At 42.4% G+C, this 26,221-nt stretch overlaps 1 protein-coding gene across 1 annotated transcript in view; it reads right to left on the bottom strand.

The window, feature by feature from the left end:
- Positions 1-26,221, bottom strand: part of LOC148443417 (bromo adjacent homology domain-containing 1 protein-like) — a 179,223-nt gene that overhangs the window by 44,293 nt on the left and 108,709 nt on the right. Inside the window, exon 2 of the mRNA XM_088462840.1 lies at positions 11,815-13,425. Within this exon, the coding sequence (XP_088318966.1) occupies positions 11,815-13,318 (1,504 nt within the window). The 5' untranslated portion in view covers positions 13,319-13,425. The remainder of the gene's footprint in view (positions 1-11,814; positions 13,426-26,221) is intronic.

Here is a 26,221-nt window from a genome sequence, read left to right as displayed (position 1 = left end):
GGGGTGCCAAGGGGTTCTGTAGCAAGTTCCAACATTTTTACCTTAAAATACAGATTTTCCCTTCCTTTTCACCTGCTTAGGGGGTGCAAATAAAAACAGGCAAATTTACTCTAAATAAGAAATGCGAGTTTGGAATTTAATTGGCAAGGCAAATTTGCAGTGATTTCATCTTGCGGGACCAAACTCGCACCTAATTGAATTCCCCCCATTCACTCAAATGTTAAATACAAATACTGTACATGATTGGGTTGTAAGACAACTGCTCATATGGTTTTAACAGAATACCAGTAAAAATATTTAATTATTGATTTGGGAGTTTCCACAGAAAACTATGAACTTAATTTTTGGTGAACTTCGGGGAATTATGTTAAAAAAATTTCACTAACCGAGCAGTTACCCCACAGTAGTGCAATATAGCATATATATTTATAATTTTTGAAATTGCTAGTGCAGTTGTAAAGGCCCCTCCATCACAGATGAATGAGAAGTTCATGGACACCTTAAATAAATGTTGCCTTGAACCGTAGAGAGGATCTCCCAATAGGACCATTAGCAACATTGCAGGACCTGTCTGATCACATGATCACTTGGATTGTAAGCTCCTAGGAGCAGGGTCCTCCTCCCCACTGTCTCACAGCCTTCTTCTCTAGCACTTCTATGACAGCCTTCACCTTCAGAGCTGTATTGTGTTTTGAGAATTGTGTTGATAACTGTTACTTGTGTTCTGTTTATATTTTGGTTACTGTATTGTAATGTAATGCTCTGTGTACTCTTTACTGTATGTTCAGCGCTGCGGACCACTTGTGGCGCCCTATAAATAAAATGTAATAATAAAAAACAAAGTTTGGGGGTTTTTTTGGAGTTCTCTTAGAGCCCCCAAAAACCAAATACAGAATAAATGTATTTTGGGTGATGTTTACCAAGATAAAGTACAAAGCTCTACTAGTAATTCCCTGATCTGGAAAGTCCCTCTGAAAGCTTTAACAGTCCAACATAGCAATCGTCTCTCCAACAAAAGCCAGATATTTTGAAACCTAATGTCAGTCTCGTAAATCTCCCTCCCACTTCAATTCATGCAAATGAGAAATGAAAGAAAAAAAGGAAATAGATAAGTCCCTTGACAAATATGGTCCCCTTGGCTGACTTCCCAAAATATCTCTTCCCCATTCAGCATTTAATCCTCTAGTCACAAAGCCCATAAGTAGAATTGAAACAGAGGTCATCCCCTCTTCTATTTACTTACTGTCCCCTTTTTCTTTTGTACTTTTTTTTCTATTTTCATTTCCCTTCCTTCAGTCTTTTCTCTACTTTTTTTTCCGCCGGATGGCTTGCCACACTGTCACTACTAGATTATTTTTTTTCTCTTATATTTTTCTTAAAAATGAATCACTGTGCTTCTGTTTGATACACTCTAGATTTCACACCATTTAATTATTATGTGATTTATGTATATATGATGTATTTTTATTGTGATTCACTTAATAAAATGGGTTTAAAAGAAAAAAGGGAATAGATAGCAATGCTAGTAGAAGAGATAATTGCAGCACTGGACCACTGTGAGTCTTCTAGGGGATTTGCACGATTACAGGTTGAGTCTCCCATATCCAAAATTCTTGGTACCAGGGGAATTTTGGATAACGGAATATTCCGTATTTTGGAATACATGCATATCATAATGAAATATCTTGGAAATGGGACCCCAATATACACACAAAATGTGTTATATACACCTTATACACACAGCCTGCAGGTAATTTTATACAATATTTTCAATAATTTTGTGGCTCAAGCAAAGTTGGTTTACAGAACTGAAATTCATTTATGTTTCATATACACCTTACACACACAGCCTGAAGGTAATGTTATACAATATTTAATAATTTGTGCCTTAGACAAAGTTTGTGTACATTGAACCATCAAAAATCAAAGGTTTCATTATCTCAGTCATGCCAAAATTATTCCGTATTTCAGAATATTTGGATATGGGAGACTGTAGTATAAAGCCACATTCAAAGTAGAACTTCCAATTTTATCTTTTTGTACTTCACTAAAAATGGTATACTTATTTTTTCAATTTCAATCATAACCAGATCTAAAAAATATAAATTATTGCTATTTAAATGACAATCCAAGATAAATGCAAACACTGCTGCTGTGCCTAAGAAGCCTTTTTATTATGGAAGTGCTAGTTCACTACTATAGTACTGAAATATACTGTAGATGTGTGTAAGTCCCAAGCAAGAATTAATTTAATTTATATTCTCAACATGTTTTTCGCGATTTCATAATTATTCCCAGCAGCCTGCCCTCATGTCACCCAGCACATATTGACAGTAGCCACCAGTAGATGTGACCACTCAGCAGCAACACTACAGTGTTTTTTTTTTCTGTATTGTCACAATGCTGCAAAAAGCAGTGATGTAACACCGCAGCTGAGAAGTGTCATGTCTACTGGCTGTTCTTCTATCCAGTACGTCAGCACCAGGGAGGTGTCGAATGGAGGAGCTGCCAACAGGTTACGTATCCTCATCCAGCAGCATGACCACCTCAGTCATCAAACAAGGGGCATCAACCTGTGGCATATTCATGTTTGACAAAAATTATTTACACTGGGGGTAGTAATGTGTAACAATCATGTTGACTGTGAGCATCAATTTGAGGCTTCATTATGTGAACTGGAGACATCAATTTGTGACATTATCATTTGAACTGGGGGTATCAATTTGTGGCTTCATTTTGAATTTTCAGCTTTCCCATATTTTTTTTTTAAATGTCATTTTCTATCAGTTACAGTGGTGTGAAAAAACTGTTGCCCCTTCCTGATTTCTTTTATTTTTGCATATTTGTCACAATTGTTTAAGACCTTCAAACCAAATTGTATTTATGACAAAGATACTTTGAGTAAATACATAATACACTTTTTGAATAACTTTCTTCCTTCAATAAATTAAAAAAATTACCAACACCTAGCCCTGTGCAAGATAATAATTACCCCCCTAGTTACTCATTTAACCAATGAACAAAATTGAACTGATAATGGGTTCAATTAGATTAGACACAATCAGGCTTGATTATTGTTAACCCTGTTGAATCTAAACATCACTTAAATAGAACCTTTCCAGAAATCTGAAATTGACTAATATCTCGCAACACGCAGCCCAGCATGCCGCGATCAAAAGAAATTCCAGAAGAGATGAGAAAGAAGTGATTCAAATATATCAGTCTGAAAAGAGTTACAAGGTCATTTCTAAGGCTCTGGAACTTCAGCAAACTACATTGAGAGCTATTATCGCCAAATGGTGAAAACTTGGAACAGTGATGAATCTTCCCAGGAGTGGCCAACCTATCAAAATTCCCCCAAAAGCCCATCGACAACTCATCTAGGAAGTCACAAAAGATCCCAGACGATATCTAAGGAGCTGCAGGCCTCGCTCGCATCAGTTAATGTCAGCATTCATGATTCAAGCATAAACCGGAAACAGGTCAAAAATAGTATCCATGGGAAAGTTACCAGGCTGAAACCACTACTAACCAAGAGGAACCAAGAGGTTTTCCCACATTTGCCAAAAAAACAAAATCGCTTGGGCTAATGTTCTGTAAACTGATCAGCCAAACAGAACTTTTTGGAAGACATGGGTCTATTTACATCTGGCGTAAAGCTAACAGCATTCCACAAGTAGAACATTCCAACAGTTAAACATGGTGGTGGTAAAGTGATGGTGTGGGGAAGCTTTGCTGCTACAGGACCTAGGCGAATAGCCACAATTGATGGAATTCTGCTCTCTACCGGACAATTCTGATGGAGAATTACAGGTCATCAGTCTGTGATGTGAGGCTTAAGCACAATTGGGTTATGAAGCAAGGCAAATCCACCTCTGAATGGCTCAGAAGAAGCAAAATGAAGGTTTTTGATTGGCTGACTAGAATCCAATTGAAATGCTGTGGCAGGACTTAAACAGACAGTGCATAGCCCTCCAATATGGCTAGATTAAAGCAATTCTGACAAAACCCCTCAACATAGATGTGAAAGATGGATATCTAGCTATCAGGAGTGTTTGGTTGCAGTTGCAACTGGTAAAAGTGGCAGAGTCATTTTTCACATTGGTAATTTAGGTGTTGGATAATGGTATTTCGCATTTAATCAGTGTCTGTCTTATATTCAATTTTGTTTGATGATCTGAAACAATTAAGGGGGCGATCAAAATGTTTTTTGGGTAGTGATAATTAATGGGCTCCTGACAGAGGAATGCAATTGTTTTGGGCGCCCAATAACTATTGCACTTGTCTCTCCTAAAATCACCGGGTTCAGCAGCATTAAGTGGCTAAACCAGCCTAAAATCCTGGTTAGGGCCCAAACATGGGTCCCTTAGCACATTTCTGCTCGTCACCTCAAGGGACAGCGAGCAGAAATGTTGCGCTCAAGTGGAGCAAAAATTAAAAAATCAGGTCAGCCATAATTTAAAGATGGCTACCATTTTTATAAGGAAGGGAGTGCAAGAAAAATTTGTATGGTTTTGAATTCTTGACATATAAGGGTGATGAATGACAAAAAAATAATATTTAATTTTAAATGGTCAAGCAACTGGTGTTGGACCACTATATCTTATTTGACTCATAATGCGAACTGGGTGCAGAAATAGTCGTCCTCTGTAAGACATACAGCTGCGTAGCAGTTTCTGTGTGAGCACATGAACACAATTCTTGGCGGTGGAGTTGGCTGTAATGTAAGGGGCATCAGCTAATATCTTGCCTAGGGCACCAAATTGGTCAGGACCAGTTCTGATATTCAAGACAAGTTATTAGAGCTATCTTTCGGCTCAACGATTCTTTGAGAAAACTATTTTAAAGTTGAGATAAGTATATAAACTGTCAAGTTACTGTATAGCTTTTGGTAGTTTAAAGTAAATGCAAATAAGGAGAGAAGCTTTTAAAAAAAAAAAAAAAAACACCATCTAAAAACAGAAAAGCATTCCAATTGCATTTGTTCTCTAATTAGACCACTAGTGTCCACTGTAAAAATGGGATTTTGGTACCAACCGGTAAATCCTTTTCTCTGATTCCACAGGGGACACTGGAGGTGCTTACGCTGGGGGGTATAGATGCGTTGATAGCTGGAGCTGGCACTTTAAATAATTTAGAAGTGTGAAGCTCCTCCCCCTCTATGCCCCACCAGGCCTCAGTTTAGAAAATTAAGACCGAGAGGAGGTGGAGAACAAGCGGAGTGAAAGGAGAGAAGAACACACAATAACTAAATCATACAACATACAGAACAAAACCGAACAAGGCAGGCATAGAGCGCAGAGGTGGGGGTCCAGTGTCCCCTGTGGAATCAGAGAAAAGGATTTACCGGTAGGTACCAAAATCCCATTTTCTCTTTCATCCACTAGGGGACACTGGAGGTGCTTACGCTGGGGACGTCCCAAAGTTATCCCCACGGGCGGGAGTGCTCTGTGGCGCCTGCAGAACAAGGCGGCCAAAACGGGACGCGGAAGAGGCAAACGTATCAAATTTGTAAAACTTGACAAAAGTGTGAACTGAAGACCAAGTGGCCGCACGACACAATTGTGACGTAGATGCTCCTCTACCAGCCGCCCATGATGCACCCACAGAAAGTGTGGAATGAGCCGAAATTGACGAAGGAGGCCGACGGTTAGCACTAACATAAGCTTGATGAATAGTCAGCCGGATCCAGCGTGCTAAAGTCTGCTTAGACGCTGGCCAACCCCTCCGAACCGCATCATACAGGACAAAAAGCGACTCCGACTTACGAAGGGAAGCAGTCCTGTCCACATAGATGCGGAGAGCCCTAACCACATCCAAGGTAGAAGAACCAGAGTCCTCCACCAACGCTGGTACCACAATAGGCTGATTGATATGGAAAGCCAACACGACCTTAGGAAGGAAGGCGGCTATCGTCCGGAGTTCCGCTCCATCCGCATGAAACACTAGGTAAGGAGGTTTATAGGAAAGAGCCCCCAATTCCGAAACCCTACGAGCCGAAGAGAGAGCCAGGAGGATTACCGTCTTCCAAGATAGGTACTTAAGATAAGCCTCCTCCAAAGGTTCAAACATGGGCGACTGAAGGAACAGAAGAACTAGATTAAGATCCCAGGGATCAATTGGATGTACAAAAGGAGGTTGCACGCGCAAGACCCCTTGAAGAAACGTCTGCACCTCAGGAATGAGGGCCAATTTCCTTTGAAAGAAAATGGAAAGGGCAGAAACTTGCACCTTTAAGGTTCCCAGACGAAGGCTAGAATCCAGACCCGTCTGAAGGAAAAGCAGAAACCGGGATAAGCGAAAAGTCCTAGACGGAAGATCCCGACTGGAACACCACGAGATATAAGCACGCCAGATGCGATGATAATGCGCAGTCGAAACTGGCTTCCTGGCGCGTAGCATGGTGGGAATAACCGCGTCTGGGATACCTCTACGTCTTAGAATATCGGTTTCAAGAGCCACCCCGTTAAACGTAGATGCGCTAAGTTGGGGTGTATGAAAAGGCCCTGCTGTAGAAGATCCAGGCGCAGAGGAAGGGGCCACGGATCGTCTGATAATAGGGACCGAAGGTCCGAGAACCAACTTCTCCGAGGCCAGTTCGGGGCCGCGAGAATTACCGAGGCTGACTCCTGTTTTATTCTTTTTAGAAGACGAGGAAGAAGTGGAATCGGAGGGAAAAGGTAAACGAAGTCGTAGGTCCACGGACTTGCCAGAGCGTCTACTGCTTCCACATGTGGATCTCGAGTTCTTGACACGTATACTGGAAGCTGACAATTCGATCATGACGCCATGAGATCCACCTGAGGACATCCCCATCAACGTATCAGCGCGTTGAGCACGTCTGGATGAAGCTTCCATTCCCCGGGATGGAATCCTGTCGATTTAGGTAATCTGCTTCCCAGTTGTCCACACCCGGAATGAATACCGCTGACAGGATTATTGACTGATACTCGGCCCATCGGAAGATCAGAGTTACCTCTCGCATAGCCATGCGACTCAGAGTCCCTCCTTGGCGGTTGATGTAAGCGACAGCTGTCGCGTTGTCGGACTGAAATCTTACCGGACGAGCCTTTAGCAACTCTGTTGCCTCTATCAGAGCATTGTAAATCCCAACACATTTATGGGCCACTTCTGTTCTAGAGGGGACCATCCACCTTGAAAGTGATAATCGAGGACCACTGCACCTCATCCTCGAAGGCTGACATCCGTGGTTATGATGATCCAGTCCCACATTCCGAACAGTTTTCCCGATAACAGATTTCTGGATTGTGTCCACCAAAGAAGGGCTACTCTGGTAACCGGGCTCAGACGGATCTGTCGATGTAGGAACAGATGAGACCCTGACCCCTGTGCTAACAGGTCCAACTGAAACACCCTGGAGTGGAACCGGCCGAACTGTAGTGCCTCGAAAGCAGCTACCATTTTCCCCAAAGAGACGCAGACAAAGAAGAATTGACACAGTCTTTGTTTTGAGGACCAGCTGAACTAACACTCGGATATCCTTGGCCTTGTCTGTTGGAAGAAAAATCCTCTGAGCTTTCGTATCCAATATCATGCCCAGAAATAAAAGTTTCTGGGACGGATTGAGATTCGACTTCTTGAAGTTGATTATCCAACCATGTTGGATTAGAATGTGATATGTCAGTAAGGCATGATCTGATAGAAGAGGCACCGATGAAGCCTTGAGTAACAGATCGTCCAAATAAGGTATTATGTTCACTCCTGATGACCGAAGGAGAGCTATCATGACTGACATGAGTTTGGTGAAGATGTGGGGAGCCGAGGATAACCCGAACGGCAATGCCTGAAATTGATAATGATCCTTCAAAATGGCGAAACGCAGAAAAGCCTGGTGTGGTTCCCAAATGGGAACATGGAGATATGCGTCCTTGATATCCAGGGATAATATGAACTCCCCTGGTTCCAAGCTCGCTATTACTGACCTTAGAGACTCCATCTTGAAACGATACATCTTCAGATACCGGTTCAAAGACTTTAGGTTTAAGATGGGCCTGACCGAGCCATCTGGCTTGGGTACTACAAACAGGTTTGAGTAAAACCCCATACCTCGTTGAAGTTCCAGAATTGGAACTCTCACAGAAGATACTACTAGAGACTGGATAGCCTCCTGTAGAACCTTGGCTCTTTCTGCCTGTATTGGCAGACTTGTAGTGAAAAACCAATGTGGAGGGGAGGTCTCGAAATCTATTCGGTACCCCAGGGTAATTAGTCTTCGGATCCATGGTTCTGTAGAAGTCTGGTTCCAAACTTGAAATCTTTGCAGGCGGCCTTCCACTGCAGATGGTCCCAGATGGGACGGAAGACCGTCATGCCACTTGTTTCTCAGCTGGTTTAGGCTCTGGTCTACGAGCAACAGTGTGTGGACGACCTCTACCTCTGCCACCTCTTGGTTGCGAGGGTGCACCTCTGGTCCTACCACGAAAAGAATGTGGCGCCCGAAAGGAATTAAACGAAGGTCCAGAGTAAATTCTTCTGGGAGCCGGTGCAGCTGACGGGAGGAAGGAAGACTTACCCCCTGTGGCTTGGGATATCCATCTGTCTAATTCCGGGCCGAACAGCATGTCGCCAGTGAATGGTAGACTTTCCATCGCACGCTTGGATTCTGCATCAGCTTGCCAAGCACGTAGCCAGAGGGCTCTGCGGGCTGAAATCGCCGAAGCAGATATGCGAGCACTAATCTGACTGATATCCTTTGAAGCGTCTCCCATGTAAACTGCAGATTCACGGATGTGTTCTGCTAGTAGACGTAACTCTGCTCTGGAATTACCCGAGTCCAATCCTGTAATCAATTGATCGGCCCAGGAAACCACCGCCTTGTTAACCCAAGCGGTAACAAGTGTGGGCCTGAGTTGAGCACCCGCTGCTGCATAAATAGATCTTAGCGTTGTTGCCAACTTTACGATCCGACGGATCTTTTAGCACTGTAGCTCCCGGTACTGGGAGTGCTGTTTTCTTTGAGAGACGGGAGACAGACGCATCTACTGGAGGAGGGGTTTCCCACTTCTCCATCATGGATGAAGGAAAAGGGTAAGTAGATGAAAACTGGCGCGGAATCTGGAACCTCTTATCCGGCTGTTTCCAAGCTACCGAGAGCAGTTGCTGAAGCTGCTGCGAGAACGGAAAAACTGCAGAGCTCTTCGGTTGTTCGTTAAATAATTCAAACTCCTGTGACGGAGGAATTATATCCTCAGGTAAATTCAGGGTCTTTCTGACCGCCAAAATTAAAGATTCCACCCCGGGAGAGGTGGACTCTAACTCCTGAGGTGTGTCGTCCTGTAACGCAACCTCCAATTATCCTTCTTTGGTATCCTCCATAGTAAGGAATTCTTCCTCCGACTCCTCTGACTGGAGAACAGTCGTCAGACTACGCTTCGGTCTCTGGTAGGAAGTGGAGGGTGCGGATGTCGCTGTGCCCATAACCTGTACCAAGGTGTCTAGAGACTTAGTTAGCCCCGCCACCCAGGGAGGTTGAGACTTACGTGCCTCAGCTAACTCTGACGTTAAGTCTGACATAACTCCTACCATGTCAGCGGCCCATGGCGGAGCAAGTGAGTCAGGAATAGCCATCGGTGGATCAATTGTTATACAAGCATCACATAACGTGGACCCAGTGGCATGCGGCTTAGATAGTTTGTGGTTACATTTAGAACAGACAAACATCTTTTGAGCCGCTTTTGTTTTGTTTGACATGGATAAACAACAGTCACCCAGACACAATAGACACAGCAGAGATTTGAATGCATGTTGTGACCAGCTCCGTAGGCACATTTTCTAAACTGAGGGCTGGTGGGGCATAGAGGGGGAGGAGCTTCACACTTCTAAATTTTAAAGTGCCCGCTCCAGCTATCCACGCCTCTATACCCCAGCGTAAGCACCTCCAGTGTCCCCTAGTGGATGAAAGAGAAAATGATTATAAAGAGCATATAATGAAACATGATAAGGCAGTGGTTCCTAAACTTTCTTGAATCACGGTAGAGTATCAGAATTTTATTCATGGCACCCCTATGCCAAATGGTTCTTATTGAGAAATTCTGCATAAATTGTGCTTACCTGTCAGTCATACTTAGGCTCAGTTACGTGGACAGCGTTGCACTTATTTATTAAATATTGTATGACCAGCAGCACTAGTTTTTCCTATCACACTGACCATAAATAATTTGATTTGGTCCTGGACCATCAACCGGTGGCACCCCTGCAAGTGCCCCGCGGCACTCCATGGTACCATGGCACCCACTTTGGGAACCACTGTAATAGGGCCATTTATTAACATTTCACTGAACACCACAAACAAATATGACACCTTGTTACATTGTCTAATTTGGAGACACATAAAAGCTGATATTTGGTGCGATTTAATGCAAATTGTGCACCTAAAAGCTACGTTAAATAGTAAAATAACCCTAATAGCAGTAAATATAGGTGACATTTAGGTATTCCTAAATAATTTAACAGCATTGATTTTTTTATTTAAAAATAAAAAAGCTAAAAATATATTACTTTCGTTTTCAAACAAGCTACACTAGGTAGTTAGCACCTACAGATGTGTCTCCATACATCTTACCTCCATGCGCTACAAGTCACGTTAAATATAACGCCTGTCAGTGCTGTGCAACTCGATAGCGCCAAGTTATTTTTTTATGCGACTTTTTACCATGAAAGGAGTCTTATTCACAAAGTGATGTGAATAGAACACACAAGCAGAATGCCCATATTCTGTGTGCGACTGTGAGTGTATCAGCATGCGAAATGCTACGTTACAGTGTCAGCGGCTGTGAATATAGGCATACTGCATATTTTAATAAGCAAAAGCTGATTGTGCGTCATATTTCCATTGCTTTGCGAATAAGACATTTGATGGTACAAAGTCACATGAAAAGTTGCTTGGCGCTACAGAGTCATGCCACAGCATGGCGCGACTAGAAAGCTGTTTAACGCGCAAGGAAGTAAGATGTATGTGGACACATCTGTATCATCATTATACAGATCTGTTCTCATACATCTAGCCTCCTTTGCGCATTAAACAGCCCTTCTAGTTGCGCCATGCCGTGACATGGTAGTGCAGAGAGTCTTTTCAGTCGAATATAGGCATGCCACATACCATTTTAATCAGCAGAAGCTGCTTGTGTGTCCTATTCACATCGCTGTACAAAAAAAAAAAAAAGAGATGCACCTGAAGGTAAAAAGTCGCACGAAAAGAAGCTACAGAGTCACACAGAGCTCCAGCATTGTGTACTACGACTTGTAGTGCACAGCAGTAAGATGTATGTGGACACATCTGTAATTGTTTTCAAGTCAGTAATGTCAATTTCTGACTTGTGCATATCCAGGGAGTATGCTTATAAAGTAAGGGCTCCATTGAAATGTATGTTGCTTAATAAAGGAACTCTTTAGACGTGGTAAACTTGTGCTAGAAAAGAATATATTCCCTGCTTTTAAATAGTGCAGTCTATTTAACAAAGCTCCAAAAGAAATATATGTTATTATTTAACAGTGCTTTTTTTTTTTCTACATGTAGCATTGATCATATAAATATATTTTCATTTGCCGTGTGTAGTGGTCCATTCATGACCATATTGTTTTTTTCTAAAATCTTTGCTAAATTTGTGATTCTGCAAATGTAACTTATTACTGAGAAAATTTAATTTAGTCTCCTGTAAAACCAAATGCACCTATTTTACCATTTAATGATCTGCTGCATAACAGGCATTGCAGTTTGAACATTGAATTAGTATAGAATGAAAGTATAATATGAAACTTTAAATATACTGTAAGAATAAGATGAGTACTGCATACCTGCTGTTAAAGGCTTTTTATATGGATAGCTACTAGATCCCGTATGAGTGTTGCCAACTCTGCCAAGTGGCAGCCGTATTACACCATAGAGACTATCTGTGTTGGTCCCAGTGTCTTCTCCATGGGAATAACGAGAATTGCACCAGGGAAGATGTTCAAACATTGCACTGGGGTGTAAAGAGCTCTGTGATACCAAGAGTTCTTCGCAGTGAACTGGCTGTGAAAACACCTCATCTTTTGGATACATGGAGAAATCCGAATACCCATTATATGGTAATCCACTTTGGCCATAAGAAATGTAGGTTCCGTCCAAAGAATGTATGTCTGAAGAGCCATAGAGACATACACAATCCGTGTGACTGCCTGGAACTGGCAAGTGATGAAGCTGCTGTACTGGAAATGAAGGCTGCTGGAAGTCTTGTTTGGGAGTGGGAGACTTTTCACCTGGCCTTCCATACTCTGGCTTCATAGAAGCCTGTCCTCCCATTAACAAAGGAAGTCTGTGGTACAAAGGTTCTGGGCCACTACAGTGCTTGGAAGACTGCTCCACATGAACGCGTTCCATTTTATCCAAGGACTTTGTGGACTCCTGATGCTTCGGTTTCAGAAATCCAACTTCAGATCCCCCTTGCCAACCAGGGTAGTCCTCAGACTTATGATGCAAAATAACTTTTTTAGACTTAATACAGTTCTTTTTAGGAGATCTTGTTGACTTCAGTTTAGATTTTGAGCAAGTGTTTATAGAACGGCCACCGTCTCCACTTGATTTGCTCCTTTGCTTCAAAGGATGGCCTTTTTCATTAGTAAGCTTTAAAAAAGCTACAGCGTTCAAACTTGCCAACCTCTTTGGCGCAGGAGAATAAGACACTTCACTAACCTCTCTCTTTACGCCGTCATCAAACACATCGTCTGAAGATGATCTAAGGTGGGCTATGCAACTCTGCTTGTTCTTCTTGCTGACTGCTGGATGACCTGGCTTTTTTAAGGAATTCCAATCGACAATAGATTCGCAATTTTCACCAGCTTTGTTTAGATCCTTATTAATTCTCCTGGAAGAAAAACCATCAGCCCTCTCGAAAAGTAAGTTATTCACTGCTTCAGCATTGAGAGAAGCTAGCCTACGTTTTCGGGGTTCTGGAAAATCGATTATAGAACCTGCCCCAGCAGAAACCCGTGGGAAAAGTTTTCCTTTAGAACCCATCCTTCGTGGTTCTGAGGGAAGGCCAGTATGAACTTTTAGAGTTCCAAATTCATCCACCCAGCAAGAAATGCTTGGTGATGTCCCACCCTGACTCTCCACAATACAGGACCCAGTCACATCTTCCAGCCTAGTGAGAACAACAGCACAGGTCTTCTCGTTCATTTTCGGTGACAGTTGTCCATGCAATTGGTATGAATTTCGTATATCCTGATTTAATTTTCCTCTATTTTTAACCCGTCCATGGCAAGTTAAGTTCTTGAAAAGACTCTGACCTGTGTAACCTGCTTGGGTACTATCCATCATAAAGCTTGCTGTGTGTCACACTTTGGTCTACAGGAACAACATAGCTATTTTTTTCTTCAGCGGAAAAGAAAATGCTCCTCTTCAGACATGGTGATTATGTTGTGTACCTGTGGAGATAAGTAAATATAGATAAGTAAAGTGATCTATAAACAGTCACTACACAACAATCAAACAAATAACATCTCAAAAACATCAGGAAACCATTGTGTATTAATGTTGTTTATTTTGCAATTCAGAATGGTGCGATTTACATATACAATATGGTTAATTAACTATATTAGATTGTGTGTATACATTTATTCAATTTAGAACAACTTGTGTTACAAACAGAACAAAATCATGAATTCTCAAGCAAAACTTGCAACTAAGCAAAATAATACAACTTAACATGGTCTAAATATTAAAGCCAACCTATATACCACTAAAACATTATATTTAAAGCACAAAATTATTTTAGTTCAACAATTACAGTGGCTCAAAAAAAATAAAAACGAAGAAAAAAAATGTATTGCGTAAGATGTTTCTCTGCGAATTCTAATGAAGTGATTAGGTCAAAAGATTTAAGGAAAAAAAAAAAAAGAAAAAGACACACAGCCTGTTCAAAGCAACACAACCAGTATAGTTATTACTGTAACAAAAATTCAAGAGGCATAATAGGATTTTAATTAAGAGTTTAAAATTAGGACTTTTAGTAATACAGCTAACGCTAGCAAAGCTTTCCTACAATGAGACTGGTCTCTTGCCTGCATGGCAAGTCTGGTAGTGGCAGCAAGGTATATAATCTGACAATGCTGTGTGATGCCGTACGTAGGCAGATGCAGCTACTAGCTTTGGTGCTGAATTTAGCTTCTAGCAATGTTGCAGTTCTGTGATTCCACCAGTTCTCTTCCCCTTTCTCTATTGTGAATTCCCTGGAAAGTTAACATGACTAATCAGAGAATGACAGGGCATTCTGTACACACCCTGCTGAGTTTGCTATCCCAACCTCTGTCTCCAGTCACAAAACCATGGTCCTGTCATTTTGTGCCCAACTATTGTATCCTACAGGACAATACTTTACAATAGTGAAATTCTGGTCAGTATAGGGACCATAATAATGGCCCATATGTGCATAAAATAAATTAGCTGTGCTGCTAATGATCAGCTAAATGTGGTAACAAATACATTGTTTAACAAATAAATATATTTTTATTTAAAAAATGGAGGGGAGAGAAATATTTCTAAAGAACAATGTACAGAAAATCTTTCTATAAATTTTATATTATAATATATATACATACATACATACATACACACACACACATACATACGTACACACACATATACATACAGTATACTCCAGTAAACGCTAGCTGTATAAACAGTGAGTTCTGATATCAATTCAGTGATATCAGTATTAACATATTAAAAAGAACAACTCTCTCCCCACTGCAGATGATTATAGATCAATGGCTGAAAGCTCACTATCCCACATATAAATGTATTATATACATATAAATGTATTGGGCTGGTAGTAGATTCTATTGAACGGCCAATATATCGGCCAGTGTGTACCCAGAATTTGTCTTGTCTCTCGCAGGACTATTCCATGACGTGGGGCCTGATTCAGAGATGAACACTTTTGCACAGCACCTGCGTCCAAAGACCAAGATCAGCCCGCAGGCTGCACTTAACGCAGATTTCTGTTCACTCCGTCCTGAGCCTCAAACAGAAATCTGCATTAAGTAGGGCTTTCTGCCCTTATCGTGGCTGAATCAAATGCATAACCCATAGCTCTGGGTACGTATACCAGAATCTATGGGGTATACTTACTAACGTGCGGGTTTATAGAAGTGGAGATGTTGCCAATAGCAACCAATCAGATTTTACCTATTATCTGGTGCTAGATAAAGATTAAATAGCATCTGATGATTGGTTGCTATGGGCAACATTCTCCACTTCTGAAAACCCCTATGGGTTACTGCACATTAGCTGCAGATTTACAGCACAAGGAAAAGGTCTTGTAATTGAATAGCTTCAGGCGTGAAAGTCTGCGTCTACAACCCTTTTCCTCATGCGGTAAGATAACAAGGCTAAATGAATCTTCCGACACAGATTTCCTGGACCTGGTAGTGTGAAACCATCGGCTGCACATCACTGAAGCAGGTCTTCCTACTACAGCATCGCTGCTGCATCCAAACATGCAGCAGTGATGCTAAATCCATCCACATCAGAATCAGGCCCTATTAGCAGCTTCAGTAAGAGGAAGAGGATGTAAAATGTAATGCGAGGAAAGACAGGGGGAAGGTTTAAATGTGTTTTAGTCTTTTAGGCAAGATGCGTCAAATTACACGTCCTCACTAACCTAACCTCAAATCGCGACAAATAGGAATGATTGTCTTGCCATAAAAAGTGTGACTAAGCTGTGGCATGTTTCCCATAACTCAGCATTTCTTACTGAATTTGCATATGTTTTGCACTGCTAATGCAATAAAAGCACAAAGTACGTGTACCTTGTATGGAATCGGTAGGACATACCGCCGGGCCAGCCCGGCGTATGAAATATCGAAGCCGGAAGTCCGGCAGATGAAGATCCTGACGGCGCCTGGTAAGTTTCCTAAAAAGGAAAAAGACGCTGTGCAGTGTAAAAAAGATGCTGAAGTGCCAAAATCCGAGAATGGCTTCCTGTGGTGTTTAAAATCATGCCATATAGTGCAAAACGCTAGGTGGAAAAGGACACACCTGGGGGTCGTTCCATGCCAAATCATCACCAAAAAATTACTTTTCAACCCAACCATCTCAGATTTTCGGCAAATTTGGTAGGATGGTAGACAAAATAAAGTAACTTTCATATGTAAAATTATAGCCCTCAGTGATGCACAACCTTCATGCAACAGGGACAACAAAATAAAATGTTACATTTATGCTTGCCTGGTCAACTACAACAAATCATAACTTTGCTTCAAATTATTGTAGAACTTTCATGTTGGTTTTGAAGCTAAGGGACCATAAATTATATTAAAAATAGTTTTATATTTAAATATTGACTTCAAAATTTCAAGGTCACATGATGTGACCTTTGACCATGAATATCTTTAAAAAAAAAAGTATATGTTTCATTTTTTTTGTACATAAAGTATGTTATACACTAATGCTGGCCATACACCTACACAATGAGCATCGACTCACCGTGCCGTTTTCCTTCAATTCCGCGGCAGCTCCCTGGCAGTCCCGGCCACATGAATGACATACGATGTACATACGATCTCACAATACGATGCATCGTGCTTCCGTCGTGTGAGTGGCTTAATTTGTAAAAAAAAAAAAAAAAAGACTGATGCATGCAGATCCGTGATGCATGCATCTGTCTGTAATAAAATAAGCACAGATGCAGGGATGGTTCAATGCCATAGGGGTCCCCCGTATTCTGTGCAACCAGCACTGGGCTCTGATCCGTCCTGGTTCTGGAGAAACAGGTGAAAAAAAAATGAGTAAAGTTCTCCTGTATTTTCCAGAACCAGCATCGGACTTTTTCTAGCAGGGGGCTGGTTGCGTAGAATGCGGGGGACCCCTATGTCATTTGTCCCCTCGTATTTTGGCAACCAGGGCTGATTCCGACTAGCCCAGTGCTTTTGTGCTTACATACGGGGGACCCAATCGTCGTTTGTCCCCCTGTATGTTGCCTAACCAGCAGTGGGTCCCTAAAAGCCTGGGCTGGTTGCTCTTGGGGGTGGGGGGGTGCACGCAGTTATTTTTTTTAAAAATACTTAATTTATTTAGTTTTTTCACAGGTGCATGGATGGTTCTCACTGAACCATCCCTGCATCTATGCTTATTTTATTACAGACAGATGCATGCATTACGGATCTCCCCGTGCGTGCATCAGTCTTTTTACAAATGAAGCCGTTTGGTCGCACAATGCATCGCATGCTGATTAAACAGCACGATCAGCATACGAACACGATGGTTAAGATGGACTGCACATCTGATCACACGATATGTTTTGACAGCTGCAGGAGCGCGCATCACATCGTACCTAAAAAAAAAACCACACGATTTATTGTACGGCGCATTGAAAATCGGGTTATCAGCCCAAAATCGCATAGGTGTATGGCCAGCATCATTTTGAGAAGCCTTTGGGAACAGGAATAAAAAAAATTAGAGATATGGTAAGAATTTAGCCTTGTTATCTCTCTTTCTTCGATGTCCATAGGGTCCACAGGGTTGACCTTGGGGTATAGGTTGGAAACCAAATCCGGACACCACGCAGTTAAAGCTTTTAGCTCCCAGGATGCACTGGGTCCACTCTCCCTATAACCCCGCCCCCAAGCCAGAGGCACCTCAGTTTGTAAGTAGCCAAAAGCCGGAGAAGGAAAGAAAGAGAGAGAAGATTGGAACACTCAAGAACCATACTCACAGAGAAGGAGACTGGAAACCGGTGACCAGTAACACAGCCCATATGAAGTCAGGAGCGTCAGGGCGGGTGCCCTGTGGACACTATGGACTTCGGAGAGAGAGATAACAAGGGTAAGTTCTTACCATATCTCTCATTTTCTTCTTCAGGGTCCATAGGGGGTCCACAGGGTTGACCTTGGGGATGTCCCAAAGCAGTTCTGATGAGGGTGGGGACACTCCTGTGATGAGAGGAGAATCCATTGCCCAAAGAAAGCATCCTGAGAGGCAAAGGAATCCAATGCATAGATCCTTAGAAAAGGTGTGGAGAGAAGACCACGTGGCCACCTTGCAAGGCAGAACAGCCGAGGCGCCACAGCGAGACGCCCATGAGGGGCCCACAGCCCGAGTAGAAGCAGCATCAATAGAAACAGAAATGCCTTCCTATGTATAGGTCCCTGAGATAGACATACAAAGCCATCTACCCAATGTCTGTTATCGGCAGGCCCTCCTTTCCTGTGAAATCCATAGACTACAAATAAGGAGTCTGATTTCCTGAAGAAACTTGAACAGACCACGAAAATCCGGAGAGGCCGGACCACAGTCAATGAGGGCACCCAAGCCGAGTGGACTGGAGACTGAAATGTAGGTACAATAAGTTCCTGAATAATATGGAACCTAAAAAACACTTTAGGAAGAAACACAGAGCAAGTGCGACTCACAACCCTGTCTTGGTGAAATATCCAGAAGAGGGAACCAGATGAGAATGCTCCCAATTCCGCCACTCTCCTGGCAGATGTAAACGCCATAAGACAGAGAGTCTAAGCCATAAACCACGTAAGGGCTATCAAAACTAGTGGTTCAAATGGAAGTCACAGGATGACACGAAGAACCACTGGCAAATCAAAGGGAACCCCTAGGGGGGATAAAGGGAGGTGGAATTTAGAAAACACCTGGAAGGAGAGTATGGATACCAAAGAGTGGAACAATTCCACATCCAAACCATACTAACAGTGCAGAGACCCGCACTTTCAGGAAGGCCAGGCGGAGGTAGAGACCCAAGCCAGCTGGAAGGAATGCTAGAACTGCTGGAAATCCTAAACACCTGAGGATCGTAACTACAGGAACGATACCATAAGAATTATGTATGCCACATTCTGTGGTAGAGCCCAGCAAAAGCTGGCCTACACGCTCTAAACATCCAGATGAAGACAGAGCCAGAAAACCCTTAGGACCACAGTAGGGACGCAGTCAAAGACAAACGATCCAAGTCTAGGGAAAGGCAAGGTCCTCTAGACAACAGGTCCAGATATGGAAGCAGCAGGAACGGAGTGTCGATGGGGAGACTCCGAAAATCTAAGTACCAGTGACATCTGGGGCAATCTGTAGCCACCAGCAGGAAAGTACCTCCGTCTCGATTGAAACTTCCGAAGAAATCGATAAAGGGAGACAGGTACACAAAGTGGAAGGTCGCCTTTACTGACAATGTGTCACCGAAGGTTGCTTCAGTACCTCTAGTTCTGGACTCTACCACCGGCAGTTTGCGATAGAGTCAGAAGACCATGAGGACCACCCCTCGGAGGCCTCCTCTGGTCACTAGGAGTTGAAACTTCTCTTGCACATCATGACGACTGAGGAAGTCCGGTTCCCAATGGAGAACTTCCGTAATGAACACTGCAGAGAAGGCCAGGTGGAGACCCTTGGACTACGTCAGAATGTGTGACATTCCTGTCATTGCTGCCCAACTACGAATGTCTACTAGATGTAAGCCACCGTAGTGACATTATCGGACTTAACCTTTACAGGTTTACAGTGAAGTATGTGTTAGGCCAGAACAAGGGCCCAAGACAGCTTAATGTTCCAATAAGATCATTGGCAAGGCGGAATCACCAGACATCCAACTGTCCGAAAGGAGTGCGGACCGGTCACTGCGCCCAAGACACTGGCGTCTGTTGTAAGGATTACCCAAGATGAGATGGCCATAGCCACCCAGATAGAGACAGACAAAGCTCCGGAGACAGCATCATCGTCTGAACCGTGATCCGATGGAGAAACCCGTTCCATCAGGAGAGGATTAGTTTGTGCAAAGGCCTGGAATGGAACTGAGCATATTCCACCCTTCCGAAGATAGACACCCTGGAATCCAGAACCCACATTACAGAGTGTAATGACACTTGTCGATTGTGGAGACATCTGCGCACTCGTAGATAAAGAGTGGATATCTCGTCTGACGTCAGAAGGATTCTCCGATTCTGAGAATCCAGTAAGGCTCCCAGATGAATCATACCCTGTGAGGGATTCAGGGAGGACTTTCTCAGTTGATTAACCATTTGTGCTTGTGAAGGAAAGCAATGGTTAACTTGAAATGGCTTCAAAGTAGTTTGGTCATCCTGCTAAGAGCAGGAGGCCGTCTAGATACTGGAGCAGTCGGATATACTGAACAGGTGGGCTGTAATAAAATCCATAAATCTGGTAAACCCCGGTGGTGGTGTGGACAGTCCAAAGGGCAGAGGCCGAAAATTGTACAATCAGCAACCCTGAGCTGAGCCAACGCTGATGAGAGGGCTCTAAAGGTACCCGTAGGTACGTGTGCTGAGTATTCAGCAATACCATAAAGTCCCCAGGTTCCAAATCTCGGATGATGGAGCGTAGGGCTTTCCCCCTGAGCCCAGGCACCTTTAGGAACCGGTTCAGGGATTTGGGACAGAGGACAGGCCAATGAGGACCATTCGGCTACTGCACCAGAATGAAAGTAGAATAACCAGTCCCTCGCTGAGATAGTGGGGCTGGCATAAATAGCTCTGCTTACCGCAAGGACTGTATAGCTTTCTGGATTTGAAAGGCCCTGCTCAGGTCTGAAGAAGGGCCTGTGTAACAAAACATGTGAGGAGGCCGTCTGAGCAATGAGAGGGCGTATCCGTGAGAGACTACAACTCCTACCCAAGCATCTGTGGTGACTTGATACCAGCACTGGGCGAACTGAAAAAGTCGGTATCGCACTCTGGAATCCCCCAGATGAAGACCTGTCCTATCAGGCTGAGGGTTTAACCTTAGGTTTAGTAGCATGGCGTCTGGATGCAAAGGTCTGCCCGGTACCGGGTATGGCGGCCCTTGTGGAGGCCGACAGCCTAGGAAAAAAACAAGCCTTAAGGCTGACCCTCAGGACAAAAATACTTAACAGATTTAGTCCGAGGCCTTGTATAACTGAAGGCGGAAATCTTTCAGTTAGTGATACTGCCAATGTTGCTACAATCTTTCTCAAGGTCAGTTCCCAATATATGATATCTGCAACTCCGCTTTCCAAGAGCGCAGCCATAAGGTATGGCGGCGGATACAGTCACAGCCAAAACCTTGAAAGTTAGGAGACTGGCATCCAACGTAGTTACTCCCACATTTGAAAACTGCATATTTTATGTGAGCGACAAAAGACTTTTGATCCCTAGAAGTGTTGGAGGGAAAAAGCTTTACAAATGCATCAGCCCAGTATGCAATAGCATTAGCCAACCATGCGATAGCCATGGTAGGATGGGCAACAGCCCCTGAAAGCGATATATATTGACTTCAGGCAAAGTTACCACCTACGGATCCGTAGAATCCGTCCGGGCAGGAATGGGAGGCGTAGTAACGCTCGTAATCAGAGTAACATGAAAATCCACCCCAGGTGGTGATTCCCATTACTTGTGATGACCCTCAGAGAATGGGAAACATGAGGCCAAACGCTTTTGTGATACCTCTTATCTGGTGATAGCCAGACTGCCGCCATGAGATCCACCCGCTGGTCAGAGACGGGGAACACAGCCGAAGACACGTTAATGCTTAAACTGAGGGAGTCTGATTTAGGTGCAGGTTCGACATTCTCTATAATTAGGATGGACCTGACTGGCAGCACCAAAGCAGGGATAATAGCAATACTTGATTTAGGCTTCCCTTCGTGTGAGAGGGAAGGAGCACAATACATCATCCAGTTCACCCTATGTTAGACGGCAGAGGAAACTGGGAAGTAACCACAGGGTGTTTATTACGCCATTTCGGAGAAACGACATCCATCATATTTTTGATGATTCAAAGTACACAAACTTTGCTTAAGGCACACAATTAGTAAAAATAAAGTATAAAATCACCTATAGGCTTTGTGTATAAGGTGTATATGAAACAAATAAATGTCATGTATGTACAAATACTTTGTTTGAGCCACAAAATTATTGAAAATATTGTATAAAATTACCTTCAGGCTGTGTAGATAAGGTGTATATGAATCATAAATACATTCTGTGTGTAGATTTGGGCCCTATTCCTAAGACATTTCATTATGATATGCAAATATTCCAAAATACGGATTATTCTGATATCCAAAATACCCTTGGTCCCAAGCATTTTGGATACGGGAGACTCAACCTGTATTAAGTAATTTTTGGAAATAATGGAATCCCAGTGAACTGGATGTAATGTAAATACATGAAAATAGGTCTGATGAATGATATATGTATTAAGCTGGTCATACACGGTGCGATCCAACGTCCAACATATTGGGCGGTCCCTACACACTTGTGATCGGGTGGCCAAACGCCCACCCCATATCGCTGCATGGGATCGCACATCGCATCCCCAGATCAACTGAACCTGCAGTAAGATCTGGGGGTGCGATGTACGACCCCACGGGTTCGCACTCTGTCCGATATCATGCCCAGACAAGGTACGATATAGCAGCCAAATCGTACCAATCCGTCGGATCAGCCTCTTTTTTCGCACCGTGTATGGCCACCTTTACTTCGTTATGCTGTATGATGAATACTACATTATGCTTCAGCAAAACAGTATACTAATACTTGGCTGCGATCACAAACCTGTTCTCCATTCACCAAAATCAGCTACTCTTAAAACAGTCCTCTATCCTGCCCAGCCAATTCCTTCATTTCCAAGTCCCTTTAATCTCCTCATACACCCTTACCTTGACAACCGTCCCAATCACAAAAATCATGTAAACTCCCACTCAGGCTATCATTACTCAGACAAAATATTTCTCCAAGCTTTTCTAGTGTTCTGCATTAGACCTATGACAGTACTATATACATTGCTCTGTTCTGCCATGATTTCCCTGTGTTATAGTTCATACCATTTCTCTGTGATTGCATACTGTCTGCAACATGCTGCCTGGTGTTGGATTTTGTCAGTTTATGTTGCAGTGTGATATAATGTTATATCAATTTCTCATCATAATGCTTGATGAGAGCTCTTGATGTCATTTTAGATGTTAAGTAATATGTCGTGCTTTGCCATTGCACAGGAGCGACGCTTGCTCTGGAGACCTCAGGCTACTGCTTATATTTGCATAATGGTAGCACCATTATGCAAATATAGCCAGTGCTGCCTATGGCATCCATATTCTTTGGATACTTTACTCGGCCACAAATCCCTACATGTGCATTGCTTTAGCTGGGGTTGGGTACGAGATGCCGTCGCTCGGGATCCCGGCGGGCAGAATCCCGATGCCTAACCTCCCCCCCTGCAGCCTATCCCTCCTTACAAGTGCCTAACCCCTTACCCTCCCCCTAATCCCAGTATTTACCTTCGGGATTCCAGCGGTCGGGATGCTGGCGCCGGTATTCTGATAAGTGTAGGGCGTCGGAAATGCCGGCGTCGGCATTGGGACCGCTGGAATCTTTAGCCCAAATTTCACTAACTTCTATCAGAAAGTAAATATAGGGAAATCAGGACACAACCATAGTGCTCAAGGGATTGATTAAATGCAAGCAAAACTGACCATCTGTCACTTTTCTTTTAGCTGTCCAAAACAAATAAGGTCTATGCGCATTGGGTGGGTTGGATACATTTCTTAGACAGTCTAATTTCAGACATTCAAAACAGACATCATAATGTTGACAGGTAAAATATTTAGACAACCAGATATATACAGTAAAAAGATTTGACATTCAATATATAGAATTTATGAAATGTTGACAGGGTCAAAATATAGACATTTAAAATATAGACAAATCATAAGGTCGACAACCAAAATGTAGACACAGTAAAAAAAAGTTTACTTTTAAAATATAAACAAATCATAATGTTGAGAATCAAAACATGCCCTGTTCCAACAGTTTCATTGCAATTGGCATTACAATGGATTTGTAGTATCATGCTAATTGCAATCAGTCTACACATGACAGGGTCACTATTTACTGGTTACCACAAGTTCTTATTTGTCGACATTTTAACTGTCTACATTTTGGTTGTCGACCATATGAATTGACTAGATCAGTGTTTACCAAACTCATTCCTCAGGGAGCACTAAAGCTGGGTACACAATATACGATGTGTGCACCCCAGTAATCCGACTGACGACTCCCCCTGCCGACATATAGGGCAGCTGGTACACATTAGACGATCTGGTGTCCGCCCAATATGCCAGACCCTGCCACATCCCACTGCATGGGGTCGTCAGCTGCATTGTCAGGTTGAGCTGACCTGATGATGTGACAGACGACCCCACGGGAGCGTGCTCCGCCCGTCCTAGTGGGTACACACTTAGTGATTTCAACAATTTGTTATTCCCATCTGTCGGAATCCGGCAAATCGTTAAAAAAAAAAATCGCTAAGTGTGAACCCAGCTTAACAGTGCATGGTTTCCATTTTTCCTAGTTTATGCACAGGTGTATTCATTACTGGCTGACATTTTAAAAAAATCCATAGCTGGAGCTAATTATTTCCCTTGTAATTCTGTGAGGAGACCTGGAAAACATGCACTGTTAGTGCTCCCTGAGGAATGAGTTTGGGAAGCACTGCACTATATTTTAACTGTGTCAATATTTTCATTGTTGACATTTTGACCCTGACTTGAAATTTATTCACTGTCAACCATTTGACTATACATCAACTTTTTGATTGCCTAAAGGCCCCCATACATCAGAGATTGATTGCAGCAATCGTGCAATTTGCAATCGATTGTGTGTAAAAATCTTTCCCTTTTTCAATCGATTGTGGCATCTCTGCAATCGACTGAAAAAGGGAAAAATTTTTATACACAATCAATTGCAAATTGCACGATTGCTGCAATCAATCTCTGATGTATGGGGGCCTTCAGTTTTGAATGTCTGAATCTTAACTACCGTACATCCCGCAGTCTCAGAGTATCAACCCAGTTAGACAAGTTCTGTGACCTATAATTCTCCTTTAACCGAAACCAAGCTCATAATTATTTGATTTCCTAAGCAACCCCATTTAACAAATGCGGTCTTAAAAACTCTTAAGAAATCCACATCAGAAATTCTTCTCCTATACAGCTACAACAACTTTATATTATGTAGCTTTTTCAGCTACTTTAATACATATTAAAACGACATTTACACCTATTAGTGGTAGTTTAAAAAGTTACCAGATATTTCCCCAAAGTATTTCTGATGAACAAAAAATTGTTAAATAAAACAAAATAAGGGAGCAATAAAGTTCAAATGACTATCAATCCTCTTGTATGAATTTGATACAATTTGTTGCAGACTACAAGAAAAATGCAAGTTACAATATACACTATAAGTATATGATGTATATGGTGTATATATGTATGTATGTATAGACCGTATACTCTGACAGTAGTATGATGGTATCTGTCATGGAGTTGGTGAACACGGGGTAATGTGTATTAGATCAATAGAGTGGTTAGTAAAATAGCATTCAACAAGGTATTGCTAAACAAAACAAAAAACAAAATAGAATGCAATACCGAAGAGGAACTATGGATGGTGTAGGATTACGGTTATATGCATTTAATTTCCATACGAAAGTAAAAAGTAATTCTACCTTTTCCGCAGCTATCCCAACTGTACAATCCACACTCACAGGAAACTGCCACTCAGTAGATCACTGAATAATCAAATATAGCAGAGAACTATGAAACCGGCAACATTGGAAACAGCACAAATATGGCTTTCTTAAGCCAAATGCAAGATATACAGCAATCCCTAAAATATGAGCAGTAACACCTAGCAGGCAATTCACTGAACCACACACTTGACACTTCTTAACCTGTTATTTTCTTAAAGGTGTCTCCACAGAGGAATGCAAATGTTATGCATGCTTTAATTTCTCTCTCTCTGCTGGGTAAGAGAACATTCAAGGGCCTGTGGCATTTCTCTGCCATTCGTGATAGCCTAACCACATCATCAATGAGGTAATATCCTGGCTTCAGTGATGTCACACATCCCTTGCTACCATATTACACCATGAACCTTTTATAATGTGACAGAACTGTCACACTTCAATGAAATTGGCAAGAGAGCTTTGAGAAGATTAATGTACTTGGAGAAAAGTAGTGAGACCATGTCATCTTTACTGAATGATGAGCTCTGCCTGAAGACTTATTAGTGCTATTATAGCAACTAGGAAGTCTATTACAAGAACAGTTTTATTCATACATTCCTCTGAAAATTGGCAGAATTAGGTTTTAGTTTTTTACAAATATAGGCATTAGTTTTTTAGAGCATATAACTTTATAAGCTGTTAGGATAACATTTCTGCTATGTTTAAGATTCAAAAAAA

Source organism: Taudactylus pleione, unplaced genomic scaffold (genome assembly GCF_031769625.1).
Source record: "Taudactylus pleione unplaced genomic scaffold, aTauple2 ptg001274l, whole genome shotgun sequence".
In the NCBI taxonomy this organism is placed as follows: domain Eukaryota; kingdom Metazoa; phylum Chordata; class Amphibia; order Anura; family Myobatrachidae; genus Taudactylus; species Taudactylus pleione.
Note: the sequence above shows the minus strand (reverse complement) of the source record. Positions and strands in the feature narration are given on the sequence as shown.